This window comes from Eptatretus burgeri, chromosome 5, assembly GCF_056783735.1.
Source record: "Eptatretus burgeri isolate ZD-2024b chromosome 5, Ebu_testis_v1, whole genome shotgun sequence".
NCBI lineage: Eukaryota > Metazoa > Chordata > Myxini > Myxiniformes > Myxinidae > Eptatretus > Eptatretus burgeri.
In genome coordinates, this window is record NC_140965.1 from 18,668,630 (window position 1) to 18,691,220 (window position 22,591).

The window sequence follows — 22,591 nt, forward strand, 5'->3', positions numbered from 1 at the left end:
AGAAACAAGGATCAAGAAGGAAGGATTGAGGAGTGAGTGGTCTTTTTCTCAAACGGCCTGATCTCGTACCACTTTGGTTTCAGAACCGGTCATTCTACTTTGGGCATGCTCCTTCTAATCTCCCAACAATGGATGGAGGCCCTCAATGTCAGACATGAGATCAGCACCATCTTTCTAGACATACTGTATCTCAAGCACTTGATACAGTTTGGTATCCTGTCTTGATCTCCAAATTCTCTGCTTATGGCAAACTCCAAGCTCTGCCATATAATTTCTCATCCTTCAAACAGGCAGCATGAGCTTCTTCCCTCTCTGCATACCTTGATAGAATCAGGAGCTGGTCCAACACTTGGAATATGTTTTTCAACCCCAACAAATCCCATGGTCTCAGTCTCTGTCTCAGTCTCACACACCATCAGCCATGCTCTTTCTTGGGTCGATCGTATTTCCAAGATGTCCTTCAAAACCAGCCGGGAACTGGGCATCCTTCATTGAACAAGGTCTTTCCTTGGCTAATCTGAACTTTTGACAACCTACAAGTCCTTCATTCGCACCTTGGAGTGCTGCTCTGTCCTTTAGACTGACACCCTTGCATCACACCTTGCCCTCTTCATGCCGTAGAAAGTGAGACCCTCAAAGTCATTGGGATCTCCCAAGACAAAGCTGAGTGTCCGGGCCTGTTATTTTCATGTTGCAGACAAGTCGGTGGCCTCTGTATTCTATCGCCTCCTTTATGGTCTTGCACCCTCTTCCTTCTCTTGGCTCTGTCCCACTCAGGTGTCTACAGGATGCACATGGTCTGCTAATAACCCTCTTATTGTTAAACTCTCAAAAATCCAGGCTCACTACTCACCTCCTCTCATTTGTTCCTCTTTCCTCTCTCCTGTAGAATCAACTTCCTCTATCCGTTCAGTCCCATTCTTCTCTCCAGGCATTAAAACAGCTGCTCACCACAACCTCAGGTGATTCCTCATCCATACTCATGATCACTTCGACCCCCAAATGACCACATTCCCAAGCACTCCCTTTTCTGGGTTATTGTGATTCCCCCCTCTCCCTCACTTATTTTCGTTTGGTGGTTGTCGGTTAGTTTGTTCCTTTTCTGTTTCATCCCCGCTTTCCTCTTCCTCATATTTCCGTTTCATTCAGCTCTTGTGCACTTGTTCACCCCCATGTATCCTTCTCCCCCTCCCCTTGATCTCACTCTCACTCCTACTCTGCTGTTGATGCTTCCCCCTTTCCATTTTGTTCCCTTCCATTCTGCCCTAGCTCTTCCACGAGCCTCGATCATGTAACCCCCCCAAAAAAATCAAGACAGGTACAAACATAAGACGAGGAAGGCGAAAATGCAATAGGATACTCACTCTGGAATCTCTCAAATCGACATGGCTGTGACGGAGTGTGGCGTATGATGGAACCGTCGCAGCCTTATGACGAAATGGCAACTCTGCTGAGTGTGAAGAAAACCCTAGAAACAAAATCAAATCATTATTTTATTGTTACACTTCATCTATGACTATCCATAAACAGTGTTTTCCTGAATCTTGTGAACAATACTGTAGTTTGTAAGTGCAACATTGGAAATGGAGTGAAGAACGACAATCAATGGTGAGATTGATCTTCATGTGTTACCATTTGAACTCATGGCTCATGAAGTGGGGAACTCAGGTTCAAATCCGATACACTGCAAGTTTTTCTCCAGTCTTCCCATGTCCTTTTATTTAATGTAAAAATATGATGAATGTAATCAAGAGCAAGTGTGTATCTACAAGAGCAAGTGTGCTCGGAACAAGTGTGTATTTGGGTGTTCCACTTTTGCAAAAGTAGTTGCTGGAATGAAGCTATGTTCCTATCGATTCCACTAGTGAAGTTAGGTGATCGACCAAAGTTTGAAAATTTTCCCGCCTTTTTTTTTTTCCGCTGGCTGGCATTTTGAAATTTCAGGAAAAATTCAAATTTTTGGAAATAATATTGATTTTTGAATATTTTTTAAAATATATTTCTCTGTGTTTAGATGGCCGAATGCACTTCAGTAGGCACCATTATGATAGTAAGTGCCGTAAATATTATTCACAAACTTGTCCCGACATTTTGAGAAGGGGTTGCCATTTTGGAAATTCAGTGAAAATCGTATATTTTGTGTATATCTAATGAAATTTAAATATTTTTTATTCTTTGTGTACTTGCAGATAAACCTTGACTGATCAATGGTCAGGGCCCCTTTGGCTATGTGGGACAAGTTCGCTAGTTACAGGAAATTTTGCGAAAGTGCTAATTCTTTGCGTGTCGTAAATGATCTTGCTGAAAGAGGAATTAAGCTAGTGTCTGACTTTATTCATATGTGCAATGATGAGAAACAACGTTAAGCATTGCTACAGTGCGTGGAAGAGCACAGGAAGCTTTACCCAGACTATACAAAACAAACGCTATGTTCTCAATAAGATATCTGTGTGGTTGCTTGTTTGCTAGATTGTTCTGTTGTCATATATGAAAACCATGTTGCATCAAACATATTTGTTTGTTCTCAAAATTAATTGATCATGCTCTCATTTGTCATTAATAATGTCTTTATGAAAACGCTACTACTGATATTCTGAAAATGCCCAACAATGTGCTGTGCAATAATTGTCAAAATATGGGATTTTCAGTGAAATTCCAAAATGGCAACCCCTTCTCAAAATGTTGGGACAAGTTGTGAATAATATTTACGGGTACTTACTATCATGCTGGTGCCTACTGAAGTGCATTCGGCCATCTAAACACAGAGAAATATATTTTTAAAAATATTCAAAAATCAATATTATTTCCAAAAATATGGATTTTTCCTGAAATTTCAAAATGCCGGCCCGTGGTCAAAAAAGGTGGGAAAATTTTCAAACTTTGGTCGATCACCTAACTTCACTTGTGGAATCGATAGGCACATAGTGCTTCATTCCAGCAACTACTTTTGCAAAAGTGGAACACCCTAGTGTGTATCTACCCTCAGGAGAGCCAGAAAATAACATCTTTCTAATCTCAAGTCTGAACTCTCAAACCTCTCTCCCTCCTCAAAATCCTGGTGACGTCTAATAAAATCTGTTTCTGGTGTATGTTCCCCCTCCATCCCCTCCCTTACCTCAAATGGCCGCACTGCTGATACCGCACGTGAAAAGGCTGATTGCCTAAACTCAGTGTTTGCAGTTAAATATTGTGTCCAAAACTCATCATTTCTCTACCCACCTTACCCAGTCGCACCCAACTGTCCCTGGACTCTGTGTCCTTTTCTCCTGACAAGGTGGAGAGCTTGCTGTCAAACCTCGACTCAGATTCTGCAACCGGTCCAGACGGCATCAGCCCATGTGTCCTCAAAGCCTTCTCTTCTGCTCTTGCTCACCCTCTCTCTGTTCTATTCACCCTCTCATTTGCTCAAGGTCATCCATCTGCCATCTCCTTGGAAATCAGCAAACATCACTGCCCTGCACAAAAACAGATCCCTGCAACTACACACCAATCAGCCTTCTCCCAATCATCAGCAAGGTTATGTAATCCATCATCACTTCAGACATTAAATCCTTCCTCTTCTCCAATGGCTTGATTTCCGATCATCAATTTGGTTTCAGACCAGGTCACTCTACCCTGGATATGCTAGATCTGCTCTCCCAACAATGGATGGAGGTCCTCCATGCCAGACAGGAAATCCGAGCCGTATCCCTGGACATATCACGTGCTTTTGACACAGTCTGGCACCCTGCCCTACTCAACAAACTCTCTTCCCATGGTAGCCAAGGCCATCTCCACTCATGGCTCGCAGACTTCCTCTCCTGTCGCAGTCAACGTGTGGCCCAAAATGGAGTTCTTCATCCCCCCTTCCTGTCCAGGCTGGAGTTCCTCAAGGTAGCGTTCTGGGCCCTGTTCTTTTTCTGATTTTCATCAATGAACTCTCCGACTCTCTGGAAAATCCTCCATATCTCTTTGCTGATGACTCTACCCTCTGCCGTACCATCGGTCATTCCTCAGACCGGCAAGCACAGCTTCTTCGCTCACTACAGATCTGGATAAAATCACAAACTGGTCCAACACGTGGAACATGTCTTTCAATCCGGACAAATCTCACACTCTCACTATGTCTCTTCAAAAGGACTGTTTAGAAAACCCCCCATCCACTTTCTCAACAATCCTCTGGAAGAAGTCCTTTATTTCAAGCTTCTGGGTCTCACTATCTGCCATGACCTTTCCTGAGAAAGCCACATTTCAAACCTCACCTCCAAAGCCAGTCGTCGACTGGGAATCCTCCGTCGTGCAAAGTCCTTCCTCGGCCCACCTGAGCTCCTGACCACTTATAAAGCTTTTATCCACAGCCTGACAGAGTACTGCTCTCCCCTCTGGGCTGGTGCTCCTGCCTCCCACCTTACTCGACTTCACGCTGTAGAAACCAAGGCATTTCGGATCATTGGCATCTCCCGCAATGAGGCTGAGTCTTTGGGCCTCTCACTCATTCACCGCAGGTTGGTCGGTGGTCTTTCTGTCTTCTACCATCTCCTCTCCAGGCTTGCCCCCCCCCCCTGCTCTCTCTGCAATTTGTCCCCACCACATTTCCGCAGGGCACTCAAGGTCCGCCACCAACATCCTTCTGGTAAAACTACCAAAATCACGAATCACTGCTCACCTTCACTCTTTCATTCCTCTTTTTTCCCGCCTTTGGAATAAACTCCCTCACTCTATTCATTCCCATTCTTCCCTCCAGGCTTTCAAAACAGCTGTTCACCACCACCTCTTATCATCCCCCATCCAAATCCTCGATCTTTTCTACCCCCGATAATCCACCCAATTCCACCTCGTTCAAATTCCCTGCTTTCCTTCCTGAAAGTCCCTGTAATGTCCATCTTCTATTCCCCATGTTCCCCATCCCATACCTCTCCCTTCCACAAATCTCCTAATGTCTCTGTTCTCCACTGTTTTGTCCATCCCACTCCCTCCTCTCTTGTCTCATGCCCCCCTTGCTGTGCGTTGTGTGTTAGCTCTCACACGAGCCTCGACAAGGTATACAAAAAAAAAAAGACCTTTGATTAAAGTCTATTAACCACTGTGGTTCACATACTTCACTCTACTGAATCCACAGAATGTTGATCGAAGTGTGCTATCCAGAGCAGTTAGCCTACTTCTTTCAATGCTCTGTTGATTCAATTCACAGTATAAGTCTTTGCGATTAAGACTACGGTACTTGTCCGTTCCCCAAGAGAAGTGTACCAAGATCTATGAATGTCTGTTTTGAATGTGATGTATGCATAAGGTGCTCCATGAGCCTACTAAATTAATGTAAAGATATAATATTGTTAGATTGGAGGGGGAACGCACCAGATAGGATGTTATCAGTGTGATCCAGGTATTCGCATAGGTTAGATCATTTTCTGCAACCAGTGACCCATTACAGTGAAGTTTTCCTGTTTTTACATATGCCATGGGATGCAATATAGTTGACAGTAGAGTCTAGATAGGGAAGTGTGAGTCGTACGTGCCCTTTTTGTAAAACTAGGCAAGGCCCTAGCAAGGTAAGGTGAGGAATCAAATTGATGTGCCATGATCTAAGTGTGGCTGATAACCCCTTCCTTACACCCTGCAAGAAGTCTAGCATGGCACTGGCCATCACCAGGAGCCAGAGGGTGCAAAGTCATTGTCAGCCTGAAAGGTGGTACCACATTGGTTTGAGTGGTGCCAGGAGCACCACCCATCTGCGTGAAGTAGCACCGACGCGAGTGGCGTGCAACGTGATAGGCCAGTGCCGGGCCATGGGCGAAGGACGCTTGAGGGTGCGGGTGTGGGGAAGAAGATAAAAGGTTGCGCATGGATGCTGACAGGATGGTTACTGAAAAATTCAGCGGTGGTTACTGGAGAGTTCAGTGGTTGTTGCAAAACTGAATTGGTGGTGGGGAGGGACAGTTTAGTGGCAAGGGATTGCGAGCAGAGTTGAGTCAAGATGTGAGCTTTTATTCATGCCCCCCTAGTTCTTGTCCTGTGCTGTCCAAACTGGAGACCTGCCCTCCCTTCATCCTTAAAAACCATGCTCCCCCCCCCCCCATTTTTGTGTGAGTGGTTGAATGCATGTGGTATCTTACTCACTTCTCTGTATTACACAGGTATTGATTTATTTCATTCATTAATAAAGCTTTCATTCGTCCAGGATTCTCCGTTTTTGTTATCTTGTGTGTTACGAAACCTTTTGTTATCCCTTAAGACATGTTGCATGTCTTAAGGTGTCGCTACATGTCACATTATTCCTGTCTCCCGCATGTGTGAACCGTTTACACTCATGATGTACACAAACCAAGTTCCCAAACTCAAACTCGGCAAGTTGCCTTGTTCTCAGCCGAGCCCAGGTGCTAAATAACGCATGAATATATTTGCCTTTTTTAGAGGAATTACAGTGCAGTAATACCTCGCTTATCACTCAGGATGCATTCCTGGAAAAGACAGTGCTAATCCAAAATGTGCTAACAGGGGTCATTGTCCCATTGTTAGAGATGGAGATGCGTTCCCAACAGCGTTATTTCTGATGCATTAGCGGTATGAGGGCTTCATTTTGGTTATCGGTAATGGCACTAATAATAATAATAATAATAATAATAATAATAATAATAATAATAATAATAATAATAATAATAATAATACAGATAGTAAACATATAGTTTTACAAATAAAAATAATATAGTTTAATCACAATAACATCATTAAGTACACACTGTATGAACAAAAACATAACATATGTACACACAAATATATATATATATATATATTTCATAGTACAATTTCAGCATGCTGAAAATTTGTCGACGTATGCCAGCGTATGACACACGTACAGCATACGCTGGCCATAAGTTGTAGGCACGTTATGCGATCGTTGACACACGTCGACACACGTTACTTGTAAGTTACTCATAAGTCGAAACACGTCGAGGTAATGTTTAGCGTACCCGAAACTTATTTCTAACCTATGAGTAACGTGCTTTGAACCTATGTGTAACGTATCTCCAATGCAAATCGACGTATGCAGATGTATTTGATATCTTCCGGACGACCACAGAATTTACTGAATGTGTTACTCACTTACAGCTACCGTGTATATATATATATATATATATATATATATATATATATATATATATATATATATATATATATATATATATATATATATATATATATATATATATATATATATATATATATATATATATATATATATATATATATATATATATATATATATATATACATATACACACATACATACCGGGCGTAGTGGCGTGCGCCTGTAATCCGGCTACTCGGAGGCTTGGGTTGGAGGATCGCTTGAGGACGGGAGCTCTGCACTGGGCCATGCTATGAGAGGGTGTAGAGCAGCCTCGAATCATGGTGAAACCCAATCCTTATCCCTGTGTTGTAAGAGGCGACCAGGGTTGCGTCAGGAAGGGCATCCGGCATAAAACCTATGCCAAATCAGTATGCGGATGATCTGCTGTGGTGACCCCTAACGGGAGCAGCCGAAAGATGAATAACAACACATATATATATATATATATATATATATATATATATATATATATATATATATATATATATATATATATATATATATGTATGTATGTATTGCCATCACTTGAACCCGATGTGTGCCTCTTTTTTCGGGACATGAAAGTGCATGATGGCATGTGCTTCCAAAAAAGGCTTGAAGACAAGTTGGGGAGGGTAGTTGCTCTGCTTGATTACCTAAAGCGTGTTGGGGAATTCAAGAGATGCCTGGTCGCCGGCGCTCGCAGCGTTTCCACCAATACGGACGGTGTCCAAGTTACTGCAGCGCTTAAACTTGTCGAACCAACCTAGACTAGCCACAAATGTCTCCATCGTTGATACCTCGCCTTCCTGTCATTGCAGGTGGGTGAGGATGCTCCTCACCTTCTCCATGATGGTTAGCTGGCTTCAAGGTACATGGTGCCGAGTCTGATCTTTCACCCACATGCTGAACCGGCTCTCCATCTCCTTGAATGAGTTGATTTTGTTTCAATGAACGAAGTGGTGGACTGGGCAGAAGCTTTTATCTTGTCTGTGTTTTTTTATATTTGTTCTAATGGTCGACATAGCCAAGTATAATGCACGACCCACTTCCACCTGACACTTGCCCGCCTCAATCTGCCTTAACACTTTAACTATCACATCCAGTGATGCTTTTCCTTGACACTTCTAATAGGTTTCCAGCACTAACACTTGCATGCCTCTTTGCAGACATTATGGGAGTAAAATTCTCACAAAACAAGGAAAATACAGAAATGGAAGGCAGAAAGAAAGAGAGAGAGCGAGAGCGAGAGCGAGAGCGAGAGCGAGAGCGAGAGCGAGAGCGAGAGCGAGAGCGAGAGCGAGAGCGAGAGCGAGAGCGAGAGCGAGAGAGAGAGAGAGAGAGAGACGGGGCGAGAGAGAGAGAGACGGGGCGAGAGAGAGAGAGACACAGACAGACAGACAGAGACACAGAGAGAGAGAGAGAGAGAGAGAGAGAGAGAGACAGACAGACAGAGACAGACAGACAGACAGACAGAGACACAGAGAGAGAGAGAGAGAGAGAGAGAGAGAGAGAGAGAGAGACAGACAGACAGACAGACAGACAGACAGACAGACAGAGACACAGAGAGAGAGAGAGAGAGAGAGAGAGAGAGAGAGAGAGAGAGAGAGAGAGAGACGCGACAGTGGAGTAAACAGCTGATTGGCTTAGATTGGCTTCAGTACAATCAATGGTGTCGGGTGCATTCACTTGGGGAGTGCTGCATCTTCTGGATTTTCTTCATTTTATTTGTTTCGTAAAAATTTTCTCCAGGACAACATGCTTTACAACGAATCAGCATTCTGCAGGGCAGCGTTAAGAGAGGTATCCCTATACCAGATCACACAAGAAATGCACGTGCCATATGCATACTGTTGGCAACCACGCTGTAGTGAGTAGCAAGCTGCACACTTCGCAAATACAGTGCAGGACTATACTTCCGTGTCCATAATTCAGCATAAAATATGCTTCGTTATTTGAAGCCAATTTCAAAAGTGGTTGAACTTCAATTTTTCCCAAAACCTCCAAGCCAAACTTGATTGAAGCACAGCTCGATGCACCGTCTGTCTGTGCCACCAACGAGGAAATAATAAGTGTGAAAGCGCCGTCCTAGCTTGTGGAGACAGCGATGCCAAGGCCGGAGATTCGAATGAATAAAAATATCTAATGCTGCAGGAGACCATGAATTTATTAATCTCTGCATTCAATTCACAATTCTTTTTTGTATGCAGTCAAGGCTCGTGAAAGAACTAGAAAATACAACAGATCAGGACACATCACAAAAGGTACAACAGAAAGGGGTGGATGCCAACAGAGCTGAGGGACAAAATATACAGATGGACAACAAGGAAGCACAGGTAAGAATGAGGGAGAATGCACGGGGTGGATAGAATGGATACAGAAGCAAAATTTGGGGAATTAAGCTTCATCGCGGGAGATTCCAATGACGTTGAAGGCCTTGGTTCCTACGATGTCAAACTGAAGGCCCTGTCACACCTTGACGTTTTAGCCAGCGTATGCCAACGTATGAAAAATTTGCCGAATACGCTGGCACACGTCGAATACGTTGTGTGTAAGTTTTGTATACGTTAAGATCATGCTGAAGCACACTGGTATACGTCGTAGTACGCCGAGTACGTCGAGAAATTTTCAGCATGCTGAAAATTTGTCGACGTATGCCAGCGTATGACACACGTACAGCATACGCTGGCCAGAAGTTGTAGGCACGTTATGCGATCGTTGACACACGTCGACACACGTTACTTGTAAGTTACTCATAAGTCGAAACACGTCGAGGTAATGTCTAGCGTACCCGAAACTTATTTCTAACCTATGAGTAACGTGCTTTGAACCTATGTGTAACGTATCTCCAATGCAAATCGACGTATGTAGACGTATTTGACATCTTCTGGATGACCACAGAATTTACTGAATGTGTTAGTCACTTCCAGCTACCGTATAATGGCTTATTGGCAGCGTTTAGGGGAACTGGTATATACAAATGGGCTTCACAGGAGGAACCCGTCAGTTATCCAGACTCCATGGTTTTTTTGGGGGTTTTTTTTGTTTTTTTCTTCGGCATGACGGTGATGTTGGCACTTCGATTTCTAGTGCGGTTATGATTTAAATCGTTGAGCGGCAGCCTATTAGTTATATTAAATTATAACCGCACTAGAAATCGAAGTGTCAACATCACCGTCATACCGAAGAAAAAAAAAAAACATGGAGTCTGGAACACTGACGCTAAACATTACCTCGACGTGTTTCGACTTAGCAGTAACTTACAAGTAACGTGTGTCGACGTGTGTCAACGATCGCGTAACGTGCCTACAACTTATGGCCAGCGTATGCTGAACCTGTGAGTCACACGCTGGCATACGTCGAAAAATTTTGAACATGTTATAATTTGTCGACGAGCTCAGCGTACTACGACGTATGCCAGCGTGCTTCAGCGTGCTCTTAACGTATACAAAACTTACCCATAACGTATTCGACGTGTGCCAGCGTTTTAGACAAATTTTTCTTACGTCGGCATACGCTGGCGAAATCGTCAAGGTGTGACAGCGGCTTTAGAAAGATACCCAGCTCACATTTAGTGAAACAAGCCCTTTGTACTGACTGTTTCCTAAACATGCTGCTCTGTGAAGCTCCATTTATCGAAATTTTGAACTTTCTTATAAACCCTTTCGCAGGTATTGGCTTCAAATTCCATTCTACTATTGCATATAAAAGATTGCAGCTCACAGATCTAAGTCCGAGTTGGACAGCCAAGTCACAGCACTGTCTGTTAGCTAGATTGCCCGAAATCCTTCATCAAATTTCCGTCGGTGATACTCGTTCACAATGTGATGAATAGTCTGATCCGGGTACCACAGCCACATGCTGGGCCGTCTTTGAAATTACATTTGTGGAGGTGGTGTGATGTCGTTGCATGGAGAGTATGGATCCTGTTAAGCACAGACCACTGTTTCTGAGGGAGGTGGAAACCTGGAGATCTCTGTGAGATCACCCACCAGTTCTTTGTTAGCATTGTCGTTGTCTGTCCAGAGATTGTGCCACCTGTCCTTTGTGTTAAACCCGCATCACTCAAAACATTTGCAGAGCCCCAGAAAGGTTTCCATTACTTGAGTCACATATTTGGTAGATTCTGCAGGTCTTCATGGGTTGGAAGCTCTGGGTTGGCTTTGATGCGATCAAACTCTCTCAGCATTCTTTCCTTCCGACGCACATCAAGGCTGGGATGTTAAACAGGACTGGGAGCCACTACACGAGTGTTGATTTCAGTGTACCACTGATTATCCAAATCTGTGTTTTCAGGACAGTGTCCAAGTGTTTTGTGTGGGTGCACTCTACCCAACAAGAAGAACAATATTCTGCTGCAGAGTACACAAGAGCAAGACTGGCAGTGCAAAGAGTGTGTGAACTTGATCCCCAGCTGGTGCCAGCCAATTTCTGGAGGATGTTTACCCTGATGTTGGCTTCATATGATGCACAGTATTGCAGCTGCTATAGGCATCATTTGATGTCGTAGTATTGCGCCCATAATTTTCAAAATTTTTTGCTGCGCAAATACTCTGCCACCCATCTTATCACAATGGAAGGTAGTCACAGTTCTATACCTCAAAGTTCTCTGTGACCTTGGTGAATTGCCATAGAAATCACTTGATGAAACAGTGTTGCGCTGCAATTATTTCAAATATTTTTGACAAACACATACTCCACTCCACCTACCTCCTCCCCATCTCCCCCACCCACAGCCGTGTTCCTCAGTGCTCATCTAATCACGAAGGACAGACGTGCATCTGCGTCTCTTGATCTCCCCATGTAGGCCAGAAGGTGAGGTGGCGTGTTGACTGCAGAGTACTGTTGTCTGCAATTTTACTCAGTTGTTACTGTGATACTTATGCTAACCAACCTGAGAGAAGAATCCATCCATCCATTGGGACCATACTCTGTGCAGAGTATTGGTGCTGCCTTAGCAGTCTCCTGGGCTATTGGGCACAATCCTGGATGGGTCGCCACTCCGACACAGGATACCAGCATGCTGGCACTCATTTTGCCGACCTCGGAAAGATGACAGGCAGAGTCAACCCTACCTGGTATAAATTCAACAGCCGAGCAGGATTTGAATTCAGGATTCTAGGATCCCAAGCCCACCACCCTAACCATTAAGTTAACACCAGGCATGAGAGTAGAATGTCAGTGGGGATGGGGGACAAATAGATGAACTTTGATGCAAGAACATTTTTAAGGGATGGTGTCCACAGAATGTAGATTATATTTGTTTAAAATGTCCTTGATTGTATGGGCCCAGGATGTGCAAGGGAATTTTGTTTCTGGCCCACGATCAAAAATATTTGCGGACCCTGCACCATAAAGTACGTGAGCTGCTACGCTACTAACCGCAGCATCCATCAGCATACATCAGCTTCAGAAGCATTTTATTGGAAAAATATCCAGCCCAACCCCTGGACAAAGGAATCAGTACATGTATGCATTTCTGGTTCCCAGACCATCATCAGTGTGGATGGATTCCCCCCTAAGATGAGCTGGCAGGCCATCCTGTGAGGGAGTACAAGTTGTACAACTCGCACCTCTTGATGATATGCCAATAACAATGGACTTGCTGATATTGGACTGTCGGTAAAATCCCAGATGGCTCATTAACGGCCATCAGGGTGGGATAATCTGACTGCATCAGCTGGTCCAAATGTGATGCTCGTCCACTCAATGGAGTTAACCCCTATTCCTTTCCTTTGTTAAAGTAGGTCAACCTGAATGACTATGGGTCTGACCCTTCTTCTGTACTTGAAACATTTTTTTTCATTATCTGTACTGTACCTAATGATGTGTTACTCTTATGGACCTACCTGTACCATGCCGCACCGATTGGCTTCTGGTGTTGAAACGAAGGTCTGGAAGGTCAATCAATTCTGACTCACTCCGTGAAGGACGTAGCTCGATGGTCTATGGGAGGAATATCATGTGGGGGGTAATGAGCACAAAGTATAAATTCATGAAGGAGCTTGGGTATCATGAGTATGGACTTATGTAGAAAGTAATTCTCGAAAACTTGGTAAATATCTGATTTGGAACGATGTGGAATTGTGTCCTTTGAAAACAAACTCTGGTCAGGTTGTCAAACGGCGGCGCTTTGTGCAGTCTGGTTTTTCATGCATTGTCTATGAACACGTACATAATACTAACATGTACATTTGTGTTCGCAAAGATGACCACAAAATTGATATGCGTTGATAGAACACCACACAGGAAGGGTCAAGTCCAAAAAAGAGCCCCCTTGGTTAAAAAAAACAACAAAAAAAACAGGAAATGTAATAATTAAATGAGATCTACAATGTGGAGTCGAGACGATTGATTCATGACTTGAATTGTTGAAAATTTAAAGAAGTCAGGAACACACTGCTAAGGAGGCTATTCCAAAGAGAGGCACCACAGAGGAAGGAGGAGGAGGTATGGAGGTAAGGGAGGGCAACACAGAAAGCGTGACGAGTAGAAGCGTGTAGGTAAGTTCCACAGCGCCTCCTTCCTCTTGAATCGAAGTTCAGTTTTCTGAACCGGATGCGTCGTGTTTTTATGTTATAATTTTCGTCCCTGTCTGCTATTTGTGTATTCTCATCGAAAACTTTCCGTGATAAATCATATCTTGTGGTCAATATTTGCTGAATTCGTTTTTTCATATAGCCTTGGCCTTCTCGTAAAGTCAGAGGTTAATCAGTTGTCCTGCTTCTCATTTTCAAAAATGGTGTCCTTCCTGCCTTTTCAATCCCTTCCCTCACTTCAAATGGCACAACAGCTGATTCAGCTCACGAGAAGGCGGAATGCTACAATTCTGTGTTTCATTCTCAATCTTATTTCCAACTTTGAGGTTGTGGGTCCATTGATGTTGAGTAATGTACTGATGTGGACCTGCGACCGGGGTTGTGGATCCGCTGTTTTGAGAGGTTCTGGGCTGAAAGGATCGAAACCTCGACCCCAGTGTTCTGGACCCAGTCCTATTCTTGATATTCATTAATGATCTCTCTGACTCTGGAGAATCCTTTGTGTATTTGCTGACAACTCAACCTTCTGCCATGATGCTCCTCCTCCTTCAAACACACAGGCTGCAGCCTCTTCACTCTCTTCAGACCTTCACAAAATCACAAATTAATCAACCACTTGGAAAATGTCTTTAATCCTGACAAATGTCACATTCTCACCATCTCTCTCTGAAAGGACCATCTGGCAAACCCTCTTATCTACTCTTCTAACAATCCTCTTGAGGAAGTTCAGTCACAAACTCCTGGGTCTCACTATCAGCCATGCTCTTTCTTGGGAAAACCACACTTCAAAGTTGGCCTCCAAAACCAGCTGCCTACTGGGCATCCTCCGTCACACAAAGTCCTCTCTTGACACACCTGAACTCCTGTCCACCAACAAGGCCTTTTCCCCCACCTGAAGGACCAACTCCCACATTCACTTCAATCTCATTCCTCCCTCCAAGTCTTCAAGCCACCTGTTCACCACCATCTCAGATCATCCCCAATCCAAAACCATTATCTTTTCTACCCTCGTTAACCACCCTCTCCCTCTTCCCACCCCAATCCCTACTCCTTCCTGGTTTTGAGTTTTTTGTCCTCATGAGATTTTCCTTCTGTATCCATCTTGTCCACCCATGCATGCTTTCCCACTCCCCATTCCTCTCCACACCAATTGTTTGTCCAACACTCCCTCTATCTTGTCCTTCAACTCCACCCCCCCCCCCCCCCCCCCTCCTGTTCCTTTTTCCCCGTCACATCCTGATCCATTCAATGTACTAACTCTTCCACATGCCTTGACTCTACACAAAAAGTGTAACAAATAAAGTGATCAAGAGGAGGGACAGAAACAAAATTTGAGAGCACTGATTGTTGTAGTACAAGGACAGGCCCCCCTAACAAACGGACGCCAACGTTGTCAGACGGAATGAAAACCCGTCATTCTTGTTACAAAAACAGCTAAAATTGATGACAAAGCGGCCGAAATTGAAACCAAGACAGTAATTACGGTCGAAATAGCAGATATAACCGAAAACAACAAGTTTATTCTACACACAAGAACAGTCGTGACGGACACAAGAACGGTCAATCCAGAAATAGAACGGTGGGGAACGGAAGCAACATTGGTTATTTCCATCGCGAAATGTCCGAGAGCGAAACAAAAGCGGTTCATTCCAGTTACTGCAGTGCGAACAAGATGGCGGATGCAGTAGAACGACCTGTTACGGTATGTAAATTTTTAGTCCTTGTGCCTCGAACATAAATGTAATATAGATAATATATAGTGGGTACTACCTGATGTAGTTTTAACGATTTATTAAACCGAATTTTGTTGTGATGATAATGTTTGGTTTGCCTGTATTTCGAGCCCCCGAGTGAAGGATCGCTAGTTGTGTATGCCCAGTTCAACATCGGGGATCGTGTATGGGATCTTTTTACAGTTTTTACTTCATATTAACTTTGTTATTTTATTGGAATTTGCAACAAACAATTTATTGGAAAACAATCGGGTTTTCATTAACAGACATGATATATTCAAGGCAGACTACGTTAAAGTTAACTTACCATAACTTCAAGAACTTTTCAAGCCGCCATGTTTCCCACGTTATGGTAACCGGAATTAATCGCTTTCGCTTCGGTCTCCGCCGTTTCGCGACGGAAATAACCGATGTTGCTTCCGTTCCCCACCAATCTATTTCGGGATTGACCGTTCTTGTTTCAGTCACGACCGTTCTTGCGTGTGGAATAAACGTGTTGGTTTCGGTTATATTTGCTATTTCGACCGTAATTACTGTGTTGGTTTCAATTTTGGCCGCTTTTTCATCAATTTTAGCTGTTTTTGTAACAAGAATGACGGGTTTTCATTCCGTCTGACAACGTTGGCGTCCGTTTGTTCGGGGGGCCTGAAGGAGGTCCAGGGAAGTGTATAAGAGGTTGGATGGTCAGCCATAAAAAAAAAATTGACAAAAAACAAATTGTCTGGAGATTGCCAGACAAAATAAATATTAAAATCTCAAAACTTTTGTTTTTACGTCTTAAAATTCAACCTGCATTTCTAAATGCTGCAACGACTGAAATGTTATTTTTGAAATCAATTCCTTTTTAGTTCAGGGAAATAAATTTGATCTCAAAACTACACGAGATGGAGGAGCAAGGATGGGAAAAGCATTTCTCGTTCACACCAAGGCCTGTTCTCATCACAATCCTAATTACCATACCCAGAAAGAGAGAGTGAGAGAGAGGTAGAGAGAGTGAGAGAGAGGTAGAGAGAGGTAGAGAGAGTGAGAGAGAGGTAGAGAGAGTGAGAGAGAGTGAGAGAGAGTGAGAGAGAGTGAGAGAGAGTGAGAGAGAGGTAGAGAGAGGTAGAGAGAGGTAGAGAGAGGTAGAGAGAGGTAGAGAGAGGTAGAGAGAGGTAGAGAGAGGTAGAGAGAGGTAGAGAGAGGTAGAGAGAGGTAGAGAGAGGTAGAGAGAGGTAGAGAGAGGTAGAGAGAGGTAGAGAGAGGTAGAGAGAGGTAGAGAGAGGTAGAGAGAGGTAGAGAGAGGTAGAGAGAGGTAGAGAGAGAGAGAGAGAGAGAGAGAGAGAGAGAGAGAGACAGAGAGAGAGAGAGAGAAAAAGAGAAAGAGAGAGAGAGAGAGAGAGAGATAGATATATATATATATATATATATATATATATATATATATATATATATATATATATATATATATATATATTTATATATATATATATATATATATATATTGTTACGTTTGAGGGGGGGTATGCATTCAAAGGGTAATTAGGATGTTTAATTAGGTATGCCATGCTGTTCGAGTTTACCAGGATCTCGATGTAATAAGTAGCAATTCAGTGGTGAAGAGTTCTCTAGTAAATGTTCATTTCTTCAAGGGGGGAAATGATAATTGTCACATAATTAGATAGGGACACGGGATAGGATAAGTGTGTCTGCGTAAACCCCTTTTTGGTATTCTCTGGAGACTGGCCGTGACGTCACAGGACAGTGCAGCGGATGGCTCCGCCCCGTGATCACGATTGGCAGAAGGCGACGGCGGTGGGCCAATAAACAGCCCGATTGGAGGTGACGAGGGCAGGAGGATAAAAAGGTTCTGTTCGGGGTCGAAAAGTAAGGCGAAGAAGATTACAACCAAAAGATCGTGTTTTTTTGGTGTGGTTCCCTGTGGCGGCAGAGAGCGTCCTTGTTGTTGTGCTGAGTCGATCGTGTTCTTGATCGTGTCTTGGAGCCTTGCTGAGCCTCGTGCCTCACCTTGGTTGGCTCTGGGGTTCTGCTGACTCTGAGTACGGGGTCGAACGGCGGGCGGACCTGCCTCCCTCTCCTGCTCGCAACTTGGCGCCAGAACTGGTTCCCTGGCGGCTGTGAGCAGACTTGGGCCAAGACCAGGAGGTCGACAGCACCACGGTTTCTCCTGCCCCCCTGACGAGAGCAAGGCCAGCTCGTCCGACGCCGATCCAGGGACAGTTGCGTCCACACCACGGTCCAGCCTGACCACCAGAAATAGCTACGTTTTGTGTGTGTGTGTATGTGTTTTTGGCGCCTTAGAGGGATTGAGAACTGTATATTCATTGGAATTGTCTGCGTTTTTCCCCACGCCCGATCCCACACCATCCCGTCGAATCGCCCCGGATCCCTCTTCTTGCCGAGTCTTGTTATTTCTGGTAATAATTAGAAAAACAAATAAACATCATCAACTCAGTGAAAAGTGACTCGTGCCACCTTCCTCGTCCCGTTTGCGGTAGAGCGATTAGAACCGCCATGTTTGGGTTATAAATAAATAAACCGCCTCCATCGTTTCGGCTCATTCTACGTTGGCGGGACTGTTCAAGTCCCGTGGACGTCACATTGGTGTCAGGAGTGGGATGTTCGAACCCCTCTAAATTATATTTGGTATCGGGAGAATATACCAAGATTAAAATCTCGCCACGAATTGGAATATAAAATTACTACAGAAAAGCGCGCGAGCGCCGGAAAATTTTGGCGGGATTTTTCAAATTTAAATTAATTGGCGGCAAACGGGACTTCTGCACCATGGCGGATGTGCAGATGTTTGAGGAGGAAGGCCACGTGTCTGGCAGCGAGTCGGGGGAAGAGGGGAGAGACGGGGGTAGGGTTGGAACCTCCCCCATTCCGAGCGTGGACCGTGCTTCATTGCCCGTAACGGGGCCGGCAGTGCCGGAAACCGGTGCAATGACGATCCAGACACTGTTGGAATGTTTAATAGGGGACATGACGGCACAGAGGGCAGAAATGACGGCACAAATGGCAAAAATGACGGCACAGGGGGCAGAAATGACAGATCAATTGGGGGTAATGGGGGTACAGTTGGGTGCACGGATTGATTTAATGAGGGATGAATTGGGGGAAAAGATGGAGAAAATGAAAACTGAGATGCAGGAGTGTGTGGATGTTAAATTGGGAGAAATACAAAGTAAATTCGAGGATAGATTGGAGGAAACAAAGGTAGAAATTACATTGGAGGGGGAAAATATACGGAAAAAATTGGTAGATAAAATTGATGCAACGAACATTCGGGTTGATAAAGTGGATGAAAGCCTGGAACGTCATCGTGCCTGTGTGGATGCTCGTATGCAGCTGCAAGTTGAAGAGTGGGGAGAGCTGAGGAAGCAAGGGATGAATTTGGCGGAGGAGGTAAAAGGATTGGAGGCTCGTTTGGACGAACAAGATAAAATTATGAGCCAAGATGAAGTCTTGGATAAAGGCCTGGTAGAGCCGTCTTTTGTAAGTAGAGTGTCCGAGTTGGTTGAGGAGCAGCTACAAACTCGCGACGGAGGCTTGGAGGAGGTTGTGCGGGCCCAGAAGATCCTGCGGGAAGAGGTGAATCGGTCCATTCAACGTTTGGAACAGGAGGCAAAATTGACCCATGACACCCTCACCACAAAACATTTTTGGCCACAGTGGGCTCCGAAATTGGATACGCAGCCACAAGGGTGTTTGATCCCTGGGCTGGATTCGGACAAGGGAGAAACTGAGAAGCGGGCCACCGTAAAAGTGATCCCCCTGGTAAATTTCGACGGGTCAGGGAGCGTTGAAGCTTTTCTGACGCAATTTGAGTGCATTTCCCGACTAAACGGGTGGAATGAGCAGGAACGTACAGGGAATTTGGTGGCAACGTTGTGGGGACCAGCCGCAGACGTGTTAAACGTGATCGCGGAGGGGATGTTGACCAGCTCCCACATTTGCGAGACGCTGAGCCGTCAGTTTGGGTTCGCGGCAAACTGTGATCTGGTGCGGGCCCAGCTCCAGCACCGCAGATTAAAGCCGGGTGAGACAGTGCAGGAGCTGGCACAGGACATTTACCAATCAGTCAGGATCGCGTATCGGGACCTTACAGTGGAGGCGTGGGACAGACTGGCACTAGAGAAATTTTTAGCTGCTCTTCCTGACCCTGAGGTCCGAGCGCGAGTGGAGTTACAGGATCCACCCACCGTTCACCGAGCGGCCGAGTGCGCGGCCAGGCTGGCCTCGTGGAGTCGGCCGGGTCGGGTTCCAGAGAGGCCATCGGTGACAATCCGACAGGCGGAGATCCAGGATCAGGGAGGGGGGCTGGGAGAAATTGGCATTACCCAAATGTTTCAGGAAATTTGCCAGAAACTGTCGAGTTTGATAAAGGGTAATCCGGTAGTTAGTGCGCCAAAGCGGCGGGGTCCAGCCCAGCCAATAGAGCAATTCGATTATGGCCGAGGGGGTCCGGAACCGGAAGAGACATTTCACCGATACTCACGGGGGCCTTTTATGGGGGGTTGTTTCCGGTGCGGGCGAAGAGGACACATGCAACGATATTGCCGGTACCCGGCGATGGAGGGACCCTCCAATAGACTTTTAGACTCGGAGAGGGTGAATCCTCCTGCTGAGCCGCCAGGTCTATCCGAGATGCCCTTTCATAGGTCGGGTCCGGAGATCACTGTCGGGGGTCGGGGAGACTAGATTGGGCTGAGCATATACGGCCATGCTCGGCTGCTGAGATTGTGGCGAAGTGCCCTCCTTTGGTGGAAAAAAAAATGAATTGTGGGAAAATTGGCACGGGTTTGTGAGTTCTGCTGGGTTTTAGAGTGACAATCGGGACAGTGGGTAATTGGTAACAAAGCGGGCACAAGTGGCTGTCCAATGGCTGGTGCGTGGATCGGGTGAGAAGTGCTGTGTGAGTTGTTTTAAGTTAAGTGAAATGTATGGTGCACACATTGATTTTTTTATTGGACATGGTGTGGTAACAGGGAAGGTCATGGTCGGCGAAGTGTTAGAAATGCAGGTGTCACATGTAAGGCCGATGGGGTGGAGGAGTCATGTGGGTTTTGTGGGTGGGGATGATGTGCTTGTCCACAGGGATTGCTGAAGCTCACGGTGAGCGTGAATTGCGACCCCCTTCAAGGAGATTCACCACCTCGTGGCTAATGGTGACAGTGTCTGGAGGCAACTGGGAGAGGGTCTGGTTGGGCGACCAAGGCGGGTAGGACCTTGGCGACCCAGGAAGGCCAGAGGAGCCAGTGAGACCCCTTCCAGTGTGTTGTACGGGATTAGAGCTGATGGCTACCAGGGGGGAGGGAATCAAAGGGAGCGGGGCGGAGAAACGTCTGGGTTGGACTAAAGCTTACCTGTGGGCATGGTTGCACCTGAGATGCCCCCATCATCTTGTGGTAACCCACCCCACGGCCATGACGGGATTCAGCCTGCATGATTAAAATGAGGACTATGACCTAGAAATGTGATGATGACCATGGTGTGAGTGTTGTGAAGATGTATGAGTCCCACTCGATCCCGCACAACTTGACAGGTGCAGCAAGGGCATGATGTCCGCATAATTTTGGGGCAAGCAAATTTGAAAATTGGCTCCCTAACCTAACCCTAACCCATCTAACCCTAACCCTAACAGCTTGGTAATGCTGGGTCTATTAGCATCCACTGGGGGAGGCGGTCAAGTGTAAATATCCTGTGAATAGTGTCGTTAAGCTTTAGAGTAGGAATGTAAAGTATAAGTGTTGTGTTTTTGTGGAACCTTTTGTTTCCCCTCCCCAGATCACTGGAAGAGTGCTGGGCAAGAGCGATGATCCGGAGGATGGAGTGCAACTTCGCTCAGTGCTCTCATGTGATAAAATAAAAAAATAAAAAATAAAATAAAAAAACGAATGATTGTTTTGGCGAGGATAAGGCCATAAGGGGGTAGGACATTAAGCAGGATAGGGAAGTTAGCTGCGACTCGCTGCCCATTGCCCCTCCTACTTTATTTCGTTAGGTTAATTAGGTGTGAGTCAGTAAGTGTTAAGGCTGGTACGGTAGCGCCTGTGATATACTTTGCAGGAGCTGCGGTATCAGAGGAGGGGGCAGTGTTACGTTTGAGGGGGGGTATGCATTCAAAGGGTAATTAGGATGTTTAATTAGGTATGCCATGCTGTTCGAGTTTACCAGGATCTCGATGTAATAAGTAGCAATTCAGTGGGGAAAAGTTGTCTAGTAAATGTTCATTTCTTCAAGGGGGGAAATGATAATTGTCACGTAATTAGATAGGGACACGGGATAGGGTAAGTGTGTCTGCGTAAACCCCTTTTTGGTTTTTCTCTGGAGACTGGCCGTGACGTCACAGGACAGTGCAGCGGATGGCTCCGCCCCGTGATCACGATTGGCAGAAGGCGACGGCGGTGGGCCAATAAACGGCTCGATTGGAGGTGACGAGGGCAGGAGGATAAAAAGGTTCTGTTCAGGGTCGAAAAGGAAGAGGAAGAAGATTACAACCAAAAGATCGTGTTTTTTTGGTGTGGTTCCCTGTGGCGGCAGAGAGCGTCCTTGTTGTTGTGCTGAGTCGATCGTGTTCTTGATCGTGTCTTGGAGCCTTGCTGAGCCTCGTGCCTCACCTTGGTTGGCTCTGGGATTCTGCTGACTCGGAGTACGGGGTCGAACGGCGGGCGGACCTGCCTCCCTCTCCTGCTCGCAACTTGGCGCCAGAACTGGTTCCCTGGCGGCTGTGAGCAGACTTGGGCCAAGACCAGGAGGTCGACAGCACCACGGTTTCTACTGCCCCCCTGACGAGAGCAAGGCCAGCTCGTCCGACGCCGATCCAGGGACAGTTGTGTCCACACCACGGTCCAGCCTGACCACCAGAAATAGCTCCGTTTTGTGTGTGTGTGTGTGTGTGTGTGTGTGTGTGTGTGTGTGTGTGTGTGTGTGTGTGTGTGTGTGTGTGTGTGTGTGTGTGTGTGTGTGTGTGTGTGTGTGTGTGTTTGGCGCCTTAGAGGGATTGAGAACTGTATATTCATTGGAATTGTCTGTTTTTCCCCACGCCCGATCCCACGTGGCAGTAAAGCAGGGTTGTGCTATCCCCTCGCTCGTGTCTGCCTTGGCGCACCTCTACCACGACACTACACTACTGACAAAAGAGAGAAGCCACGAGTTGGAAAGTTTCCTTTGCTTTGGAAGCAAGATATCCACACGTGAATAAGCCGGAACAACTGGGAAGCACCATG

General features: G+C 45.5%; 1 protein-coding gene across 1 annotated transcript in view; it reads right to left on the bottom strand.

The window, feature by feature from the left end:
- The window catches only part of LOC147025953 (pleckstrin homology domain-containing family A member 7-like), a 192,201-nt gene that overhangs the window by 44,298 nt on the left and 125,312 nt on the right, over window positions 1–22,591 (bottom strand). The window contains exons 22-23 of the mRNA XM_085880883.1: window positions 12,937–13,033; window positions 1,365–1,468 (exon numbers count right to left, since the gene is read on the bottom strand). Coding sequence (XP_085737009.1) covers window positions 1,365–1,468; window positions 12,937–13,033 — 201 coding nt within the window. The remainder of the gene's footprint in view (window positions 1–1,364; window positions 1,469–12,936; window positions 13,034–22,591) is intronic.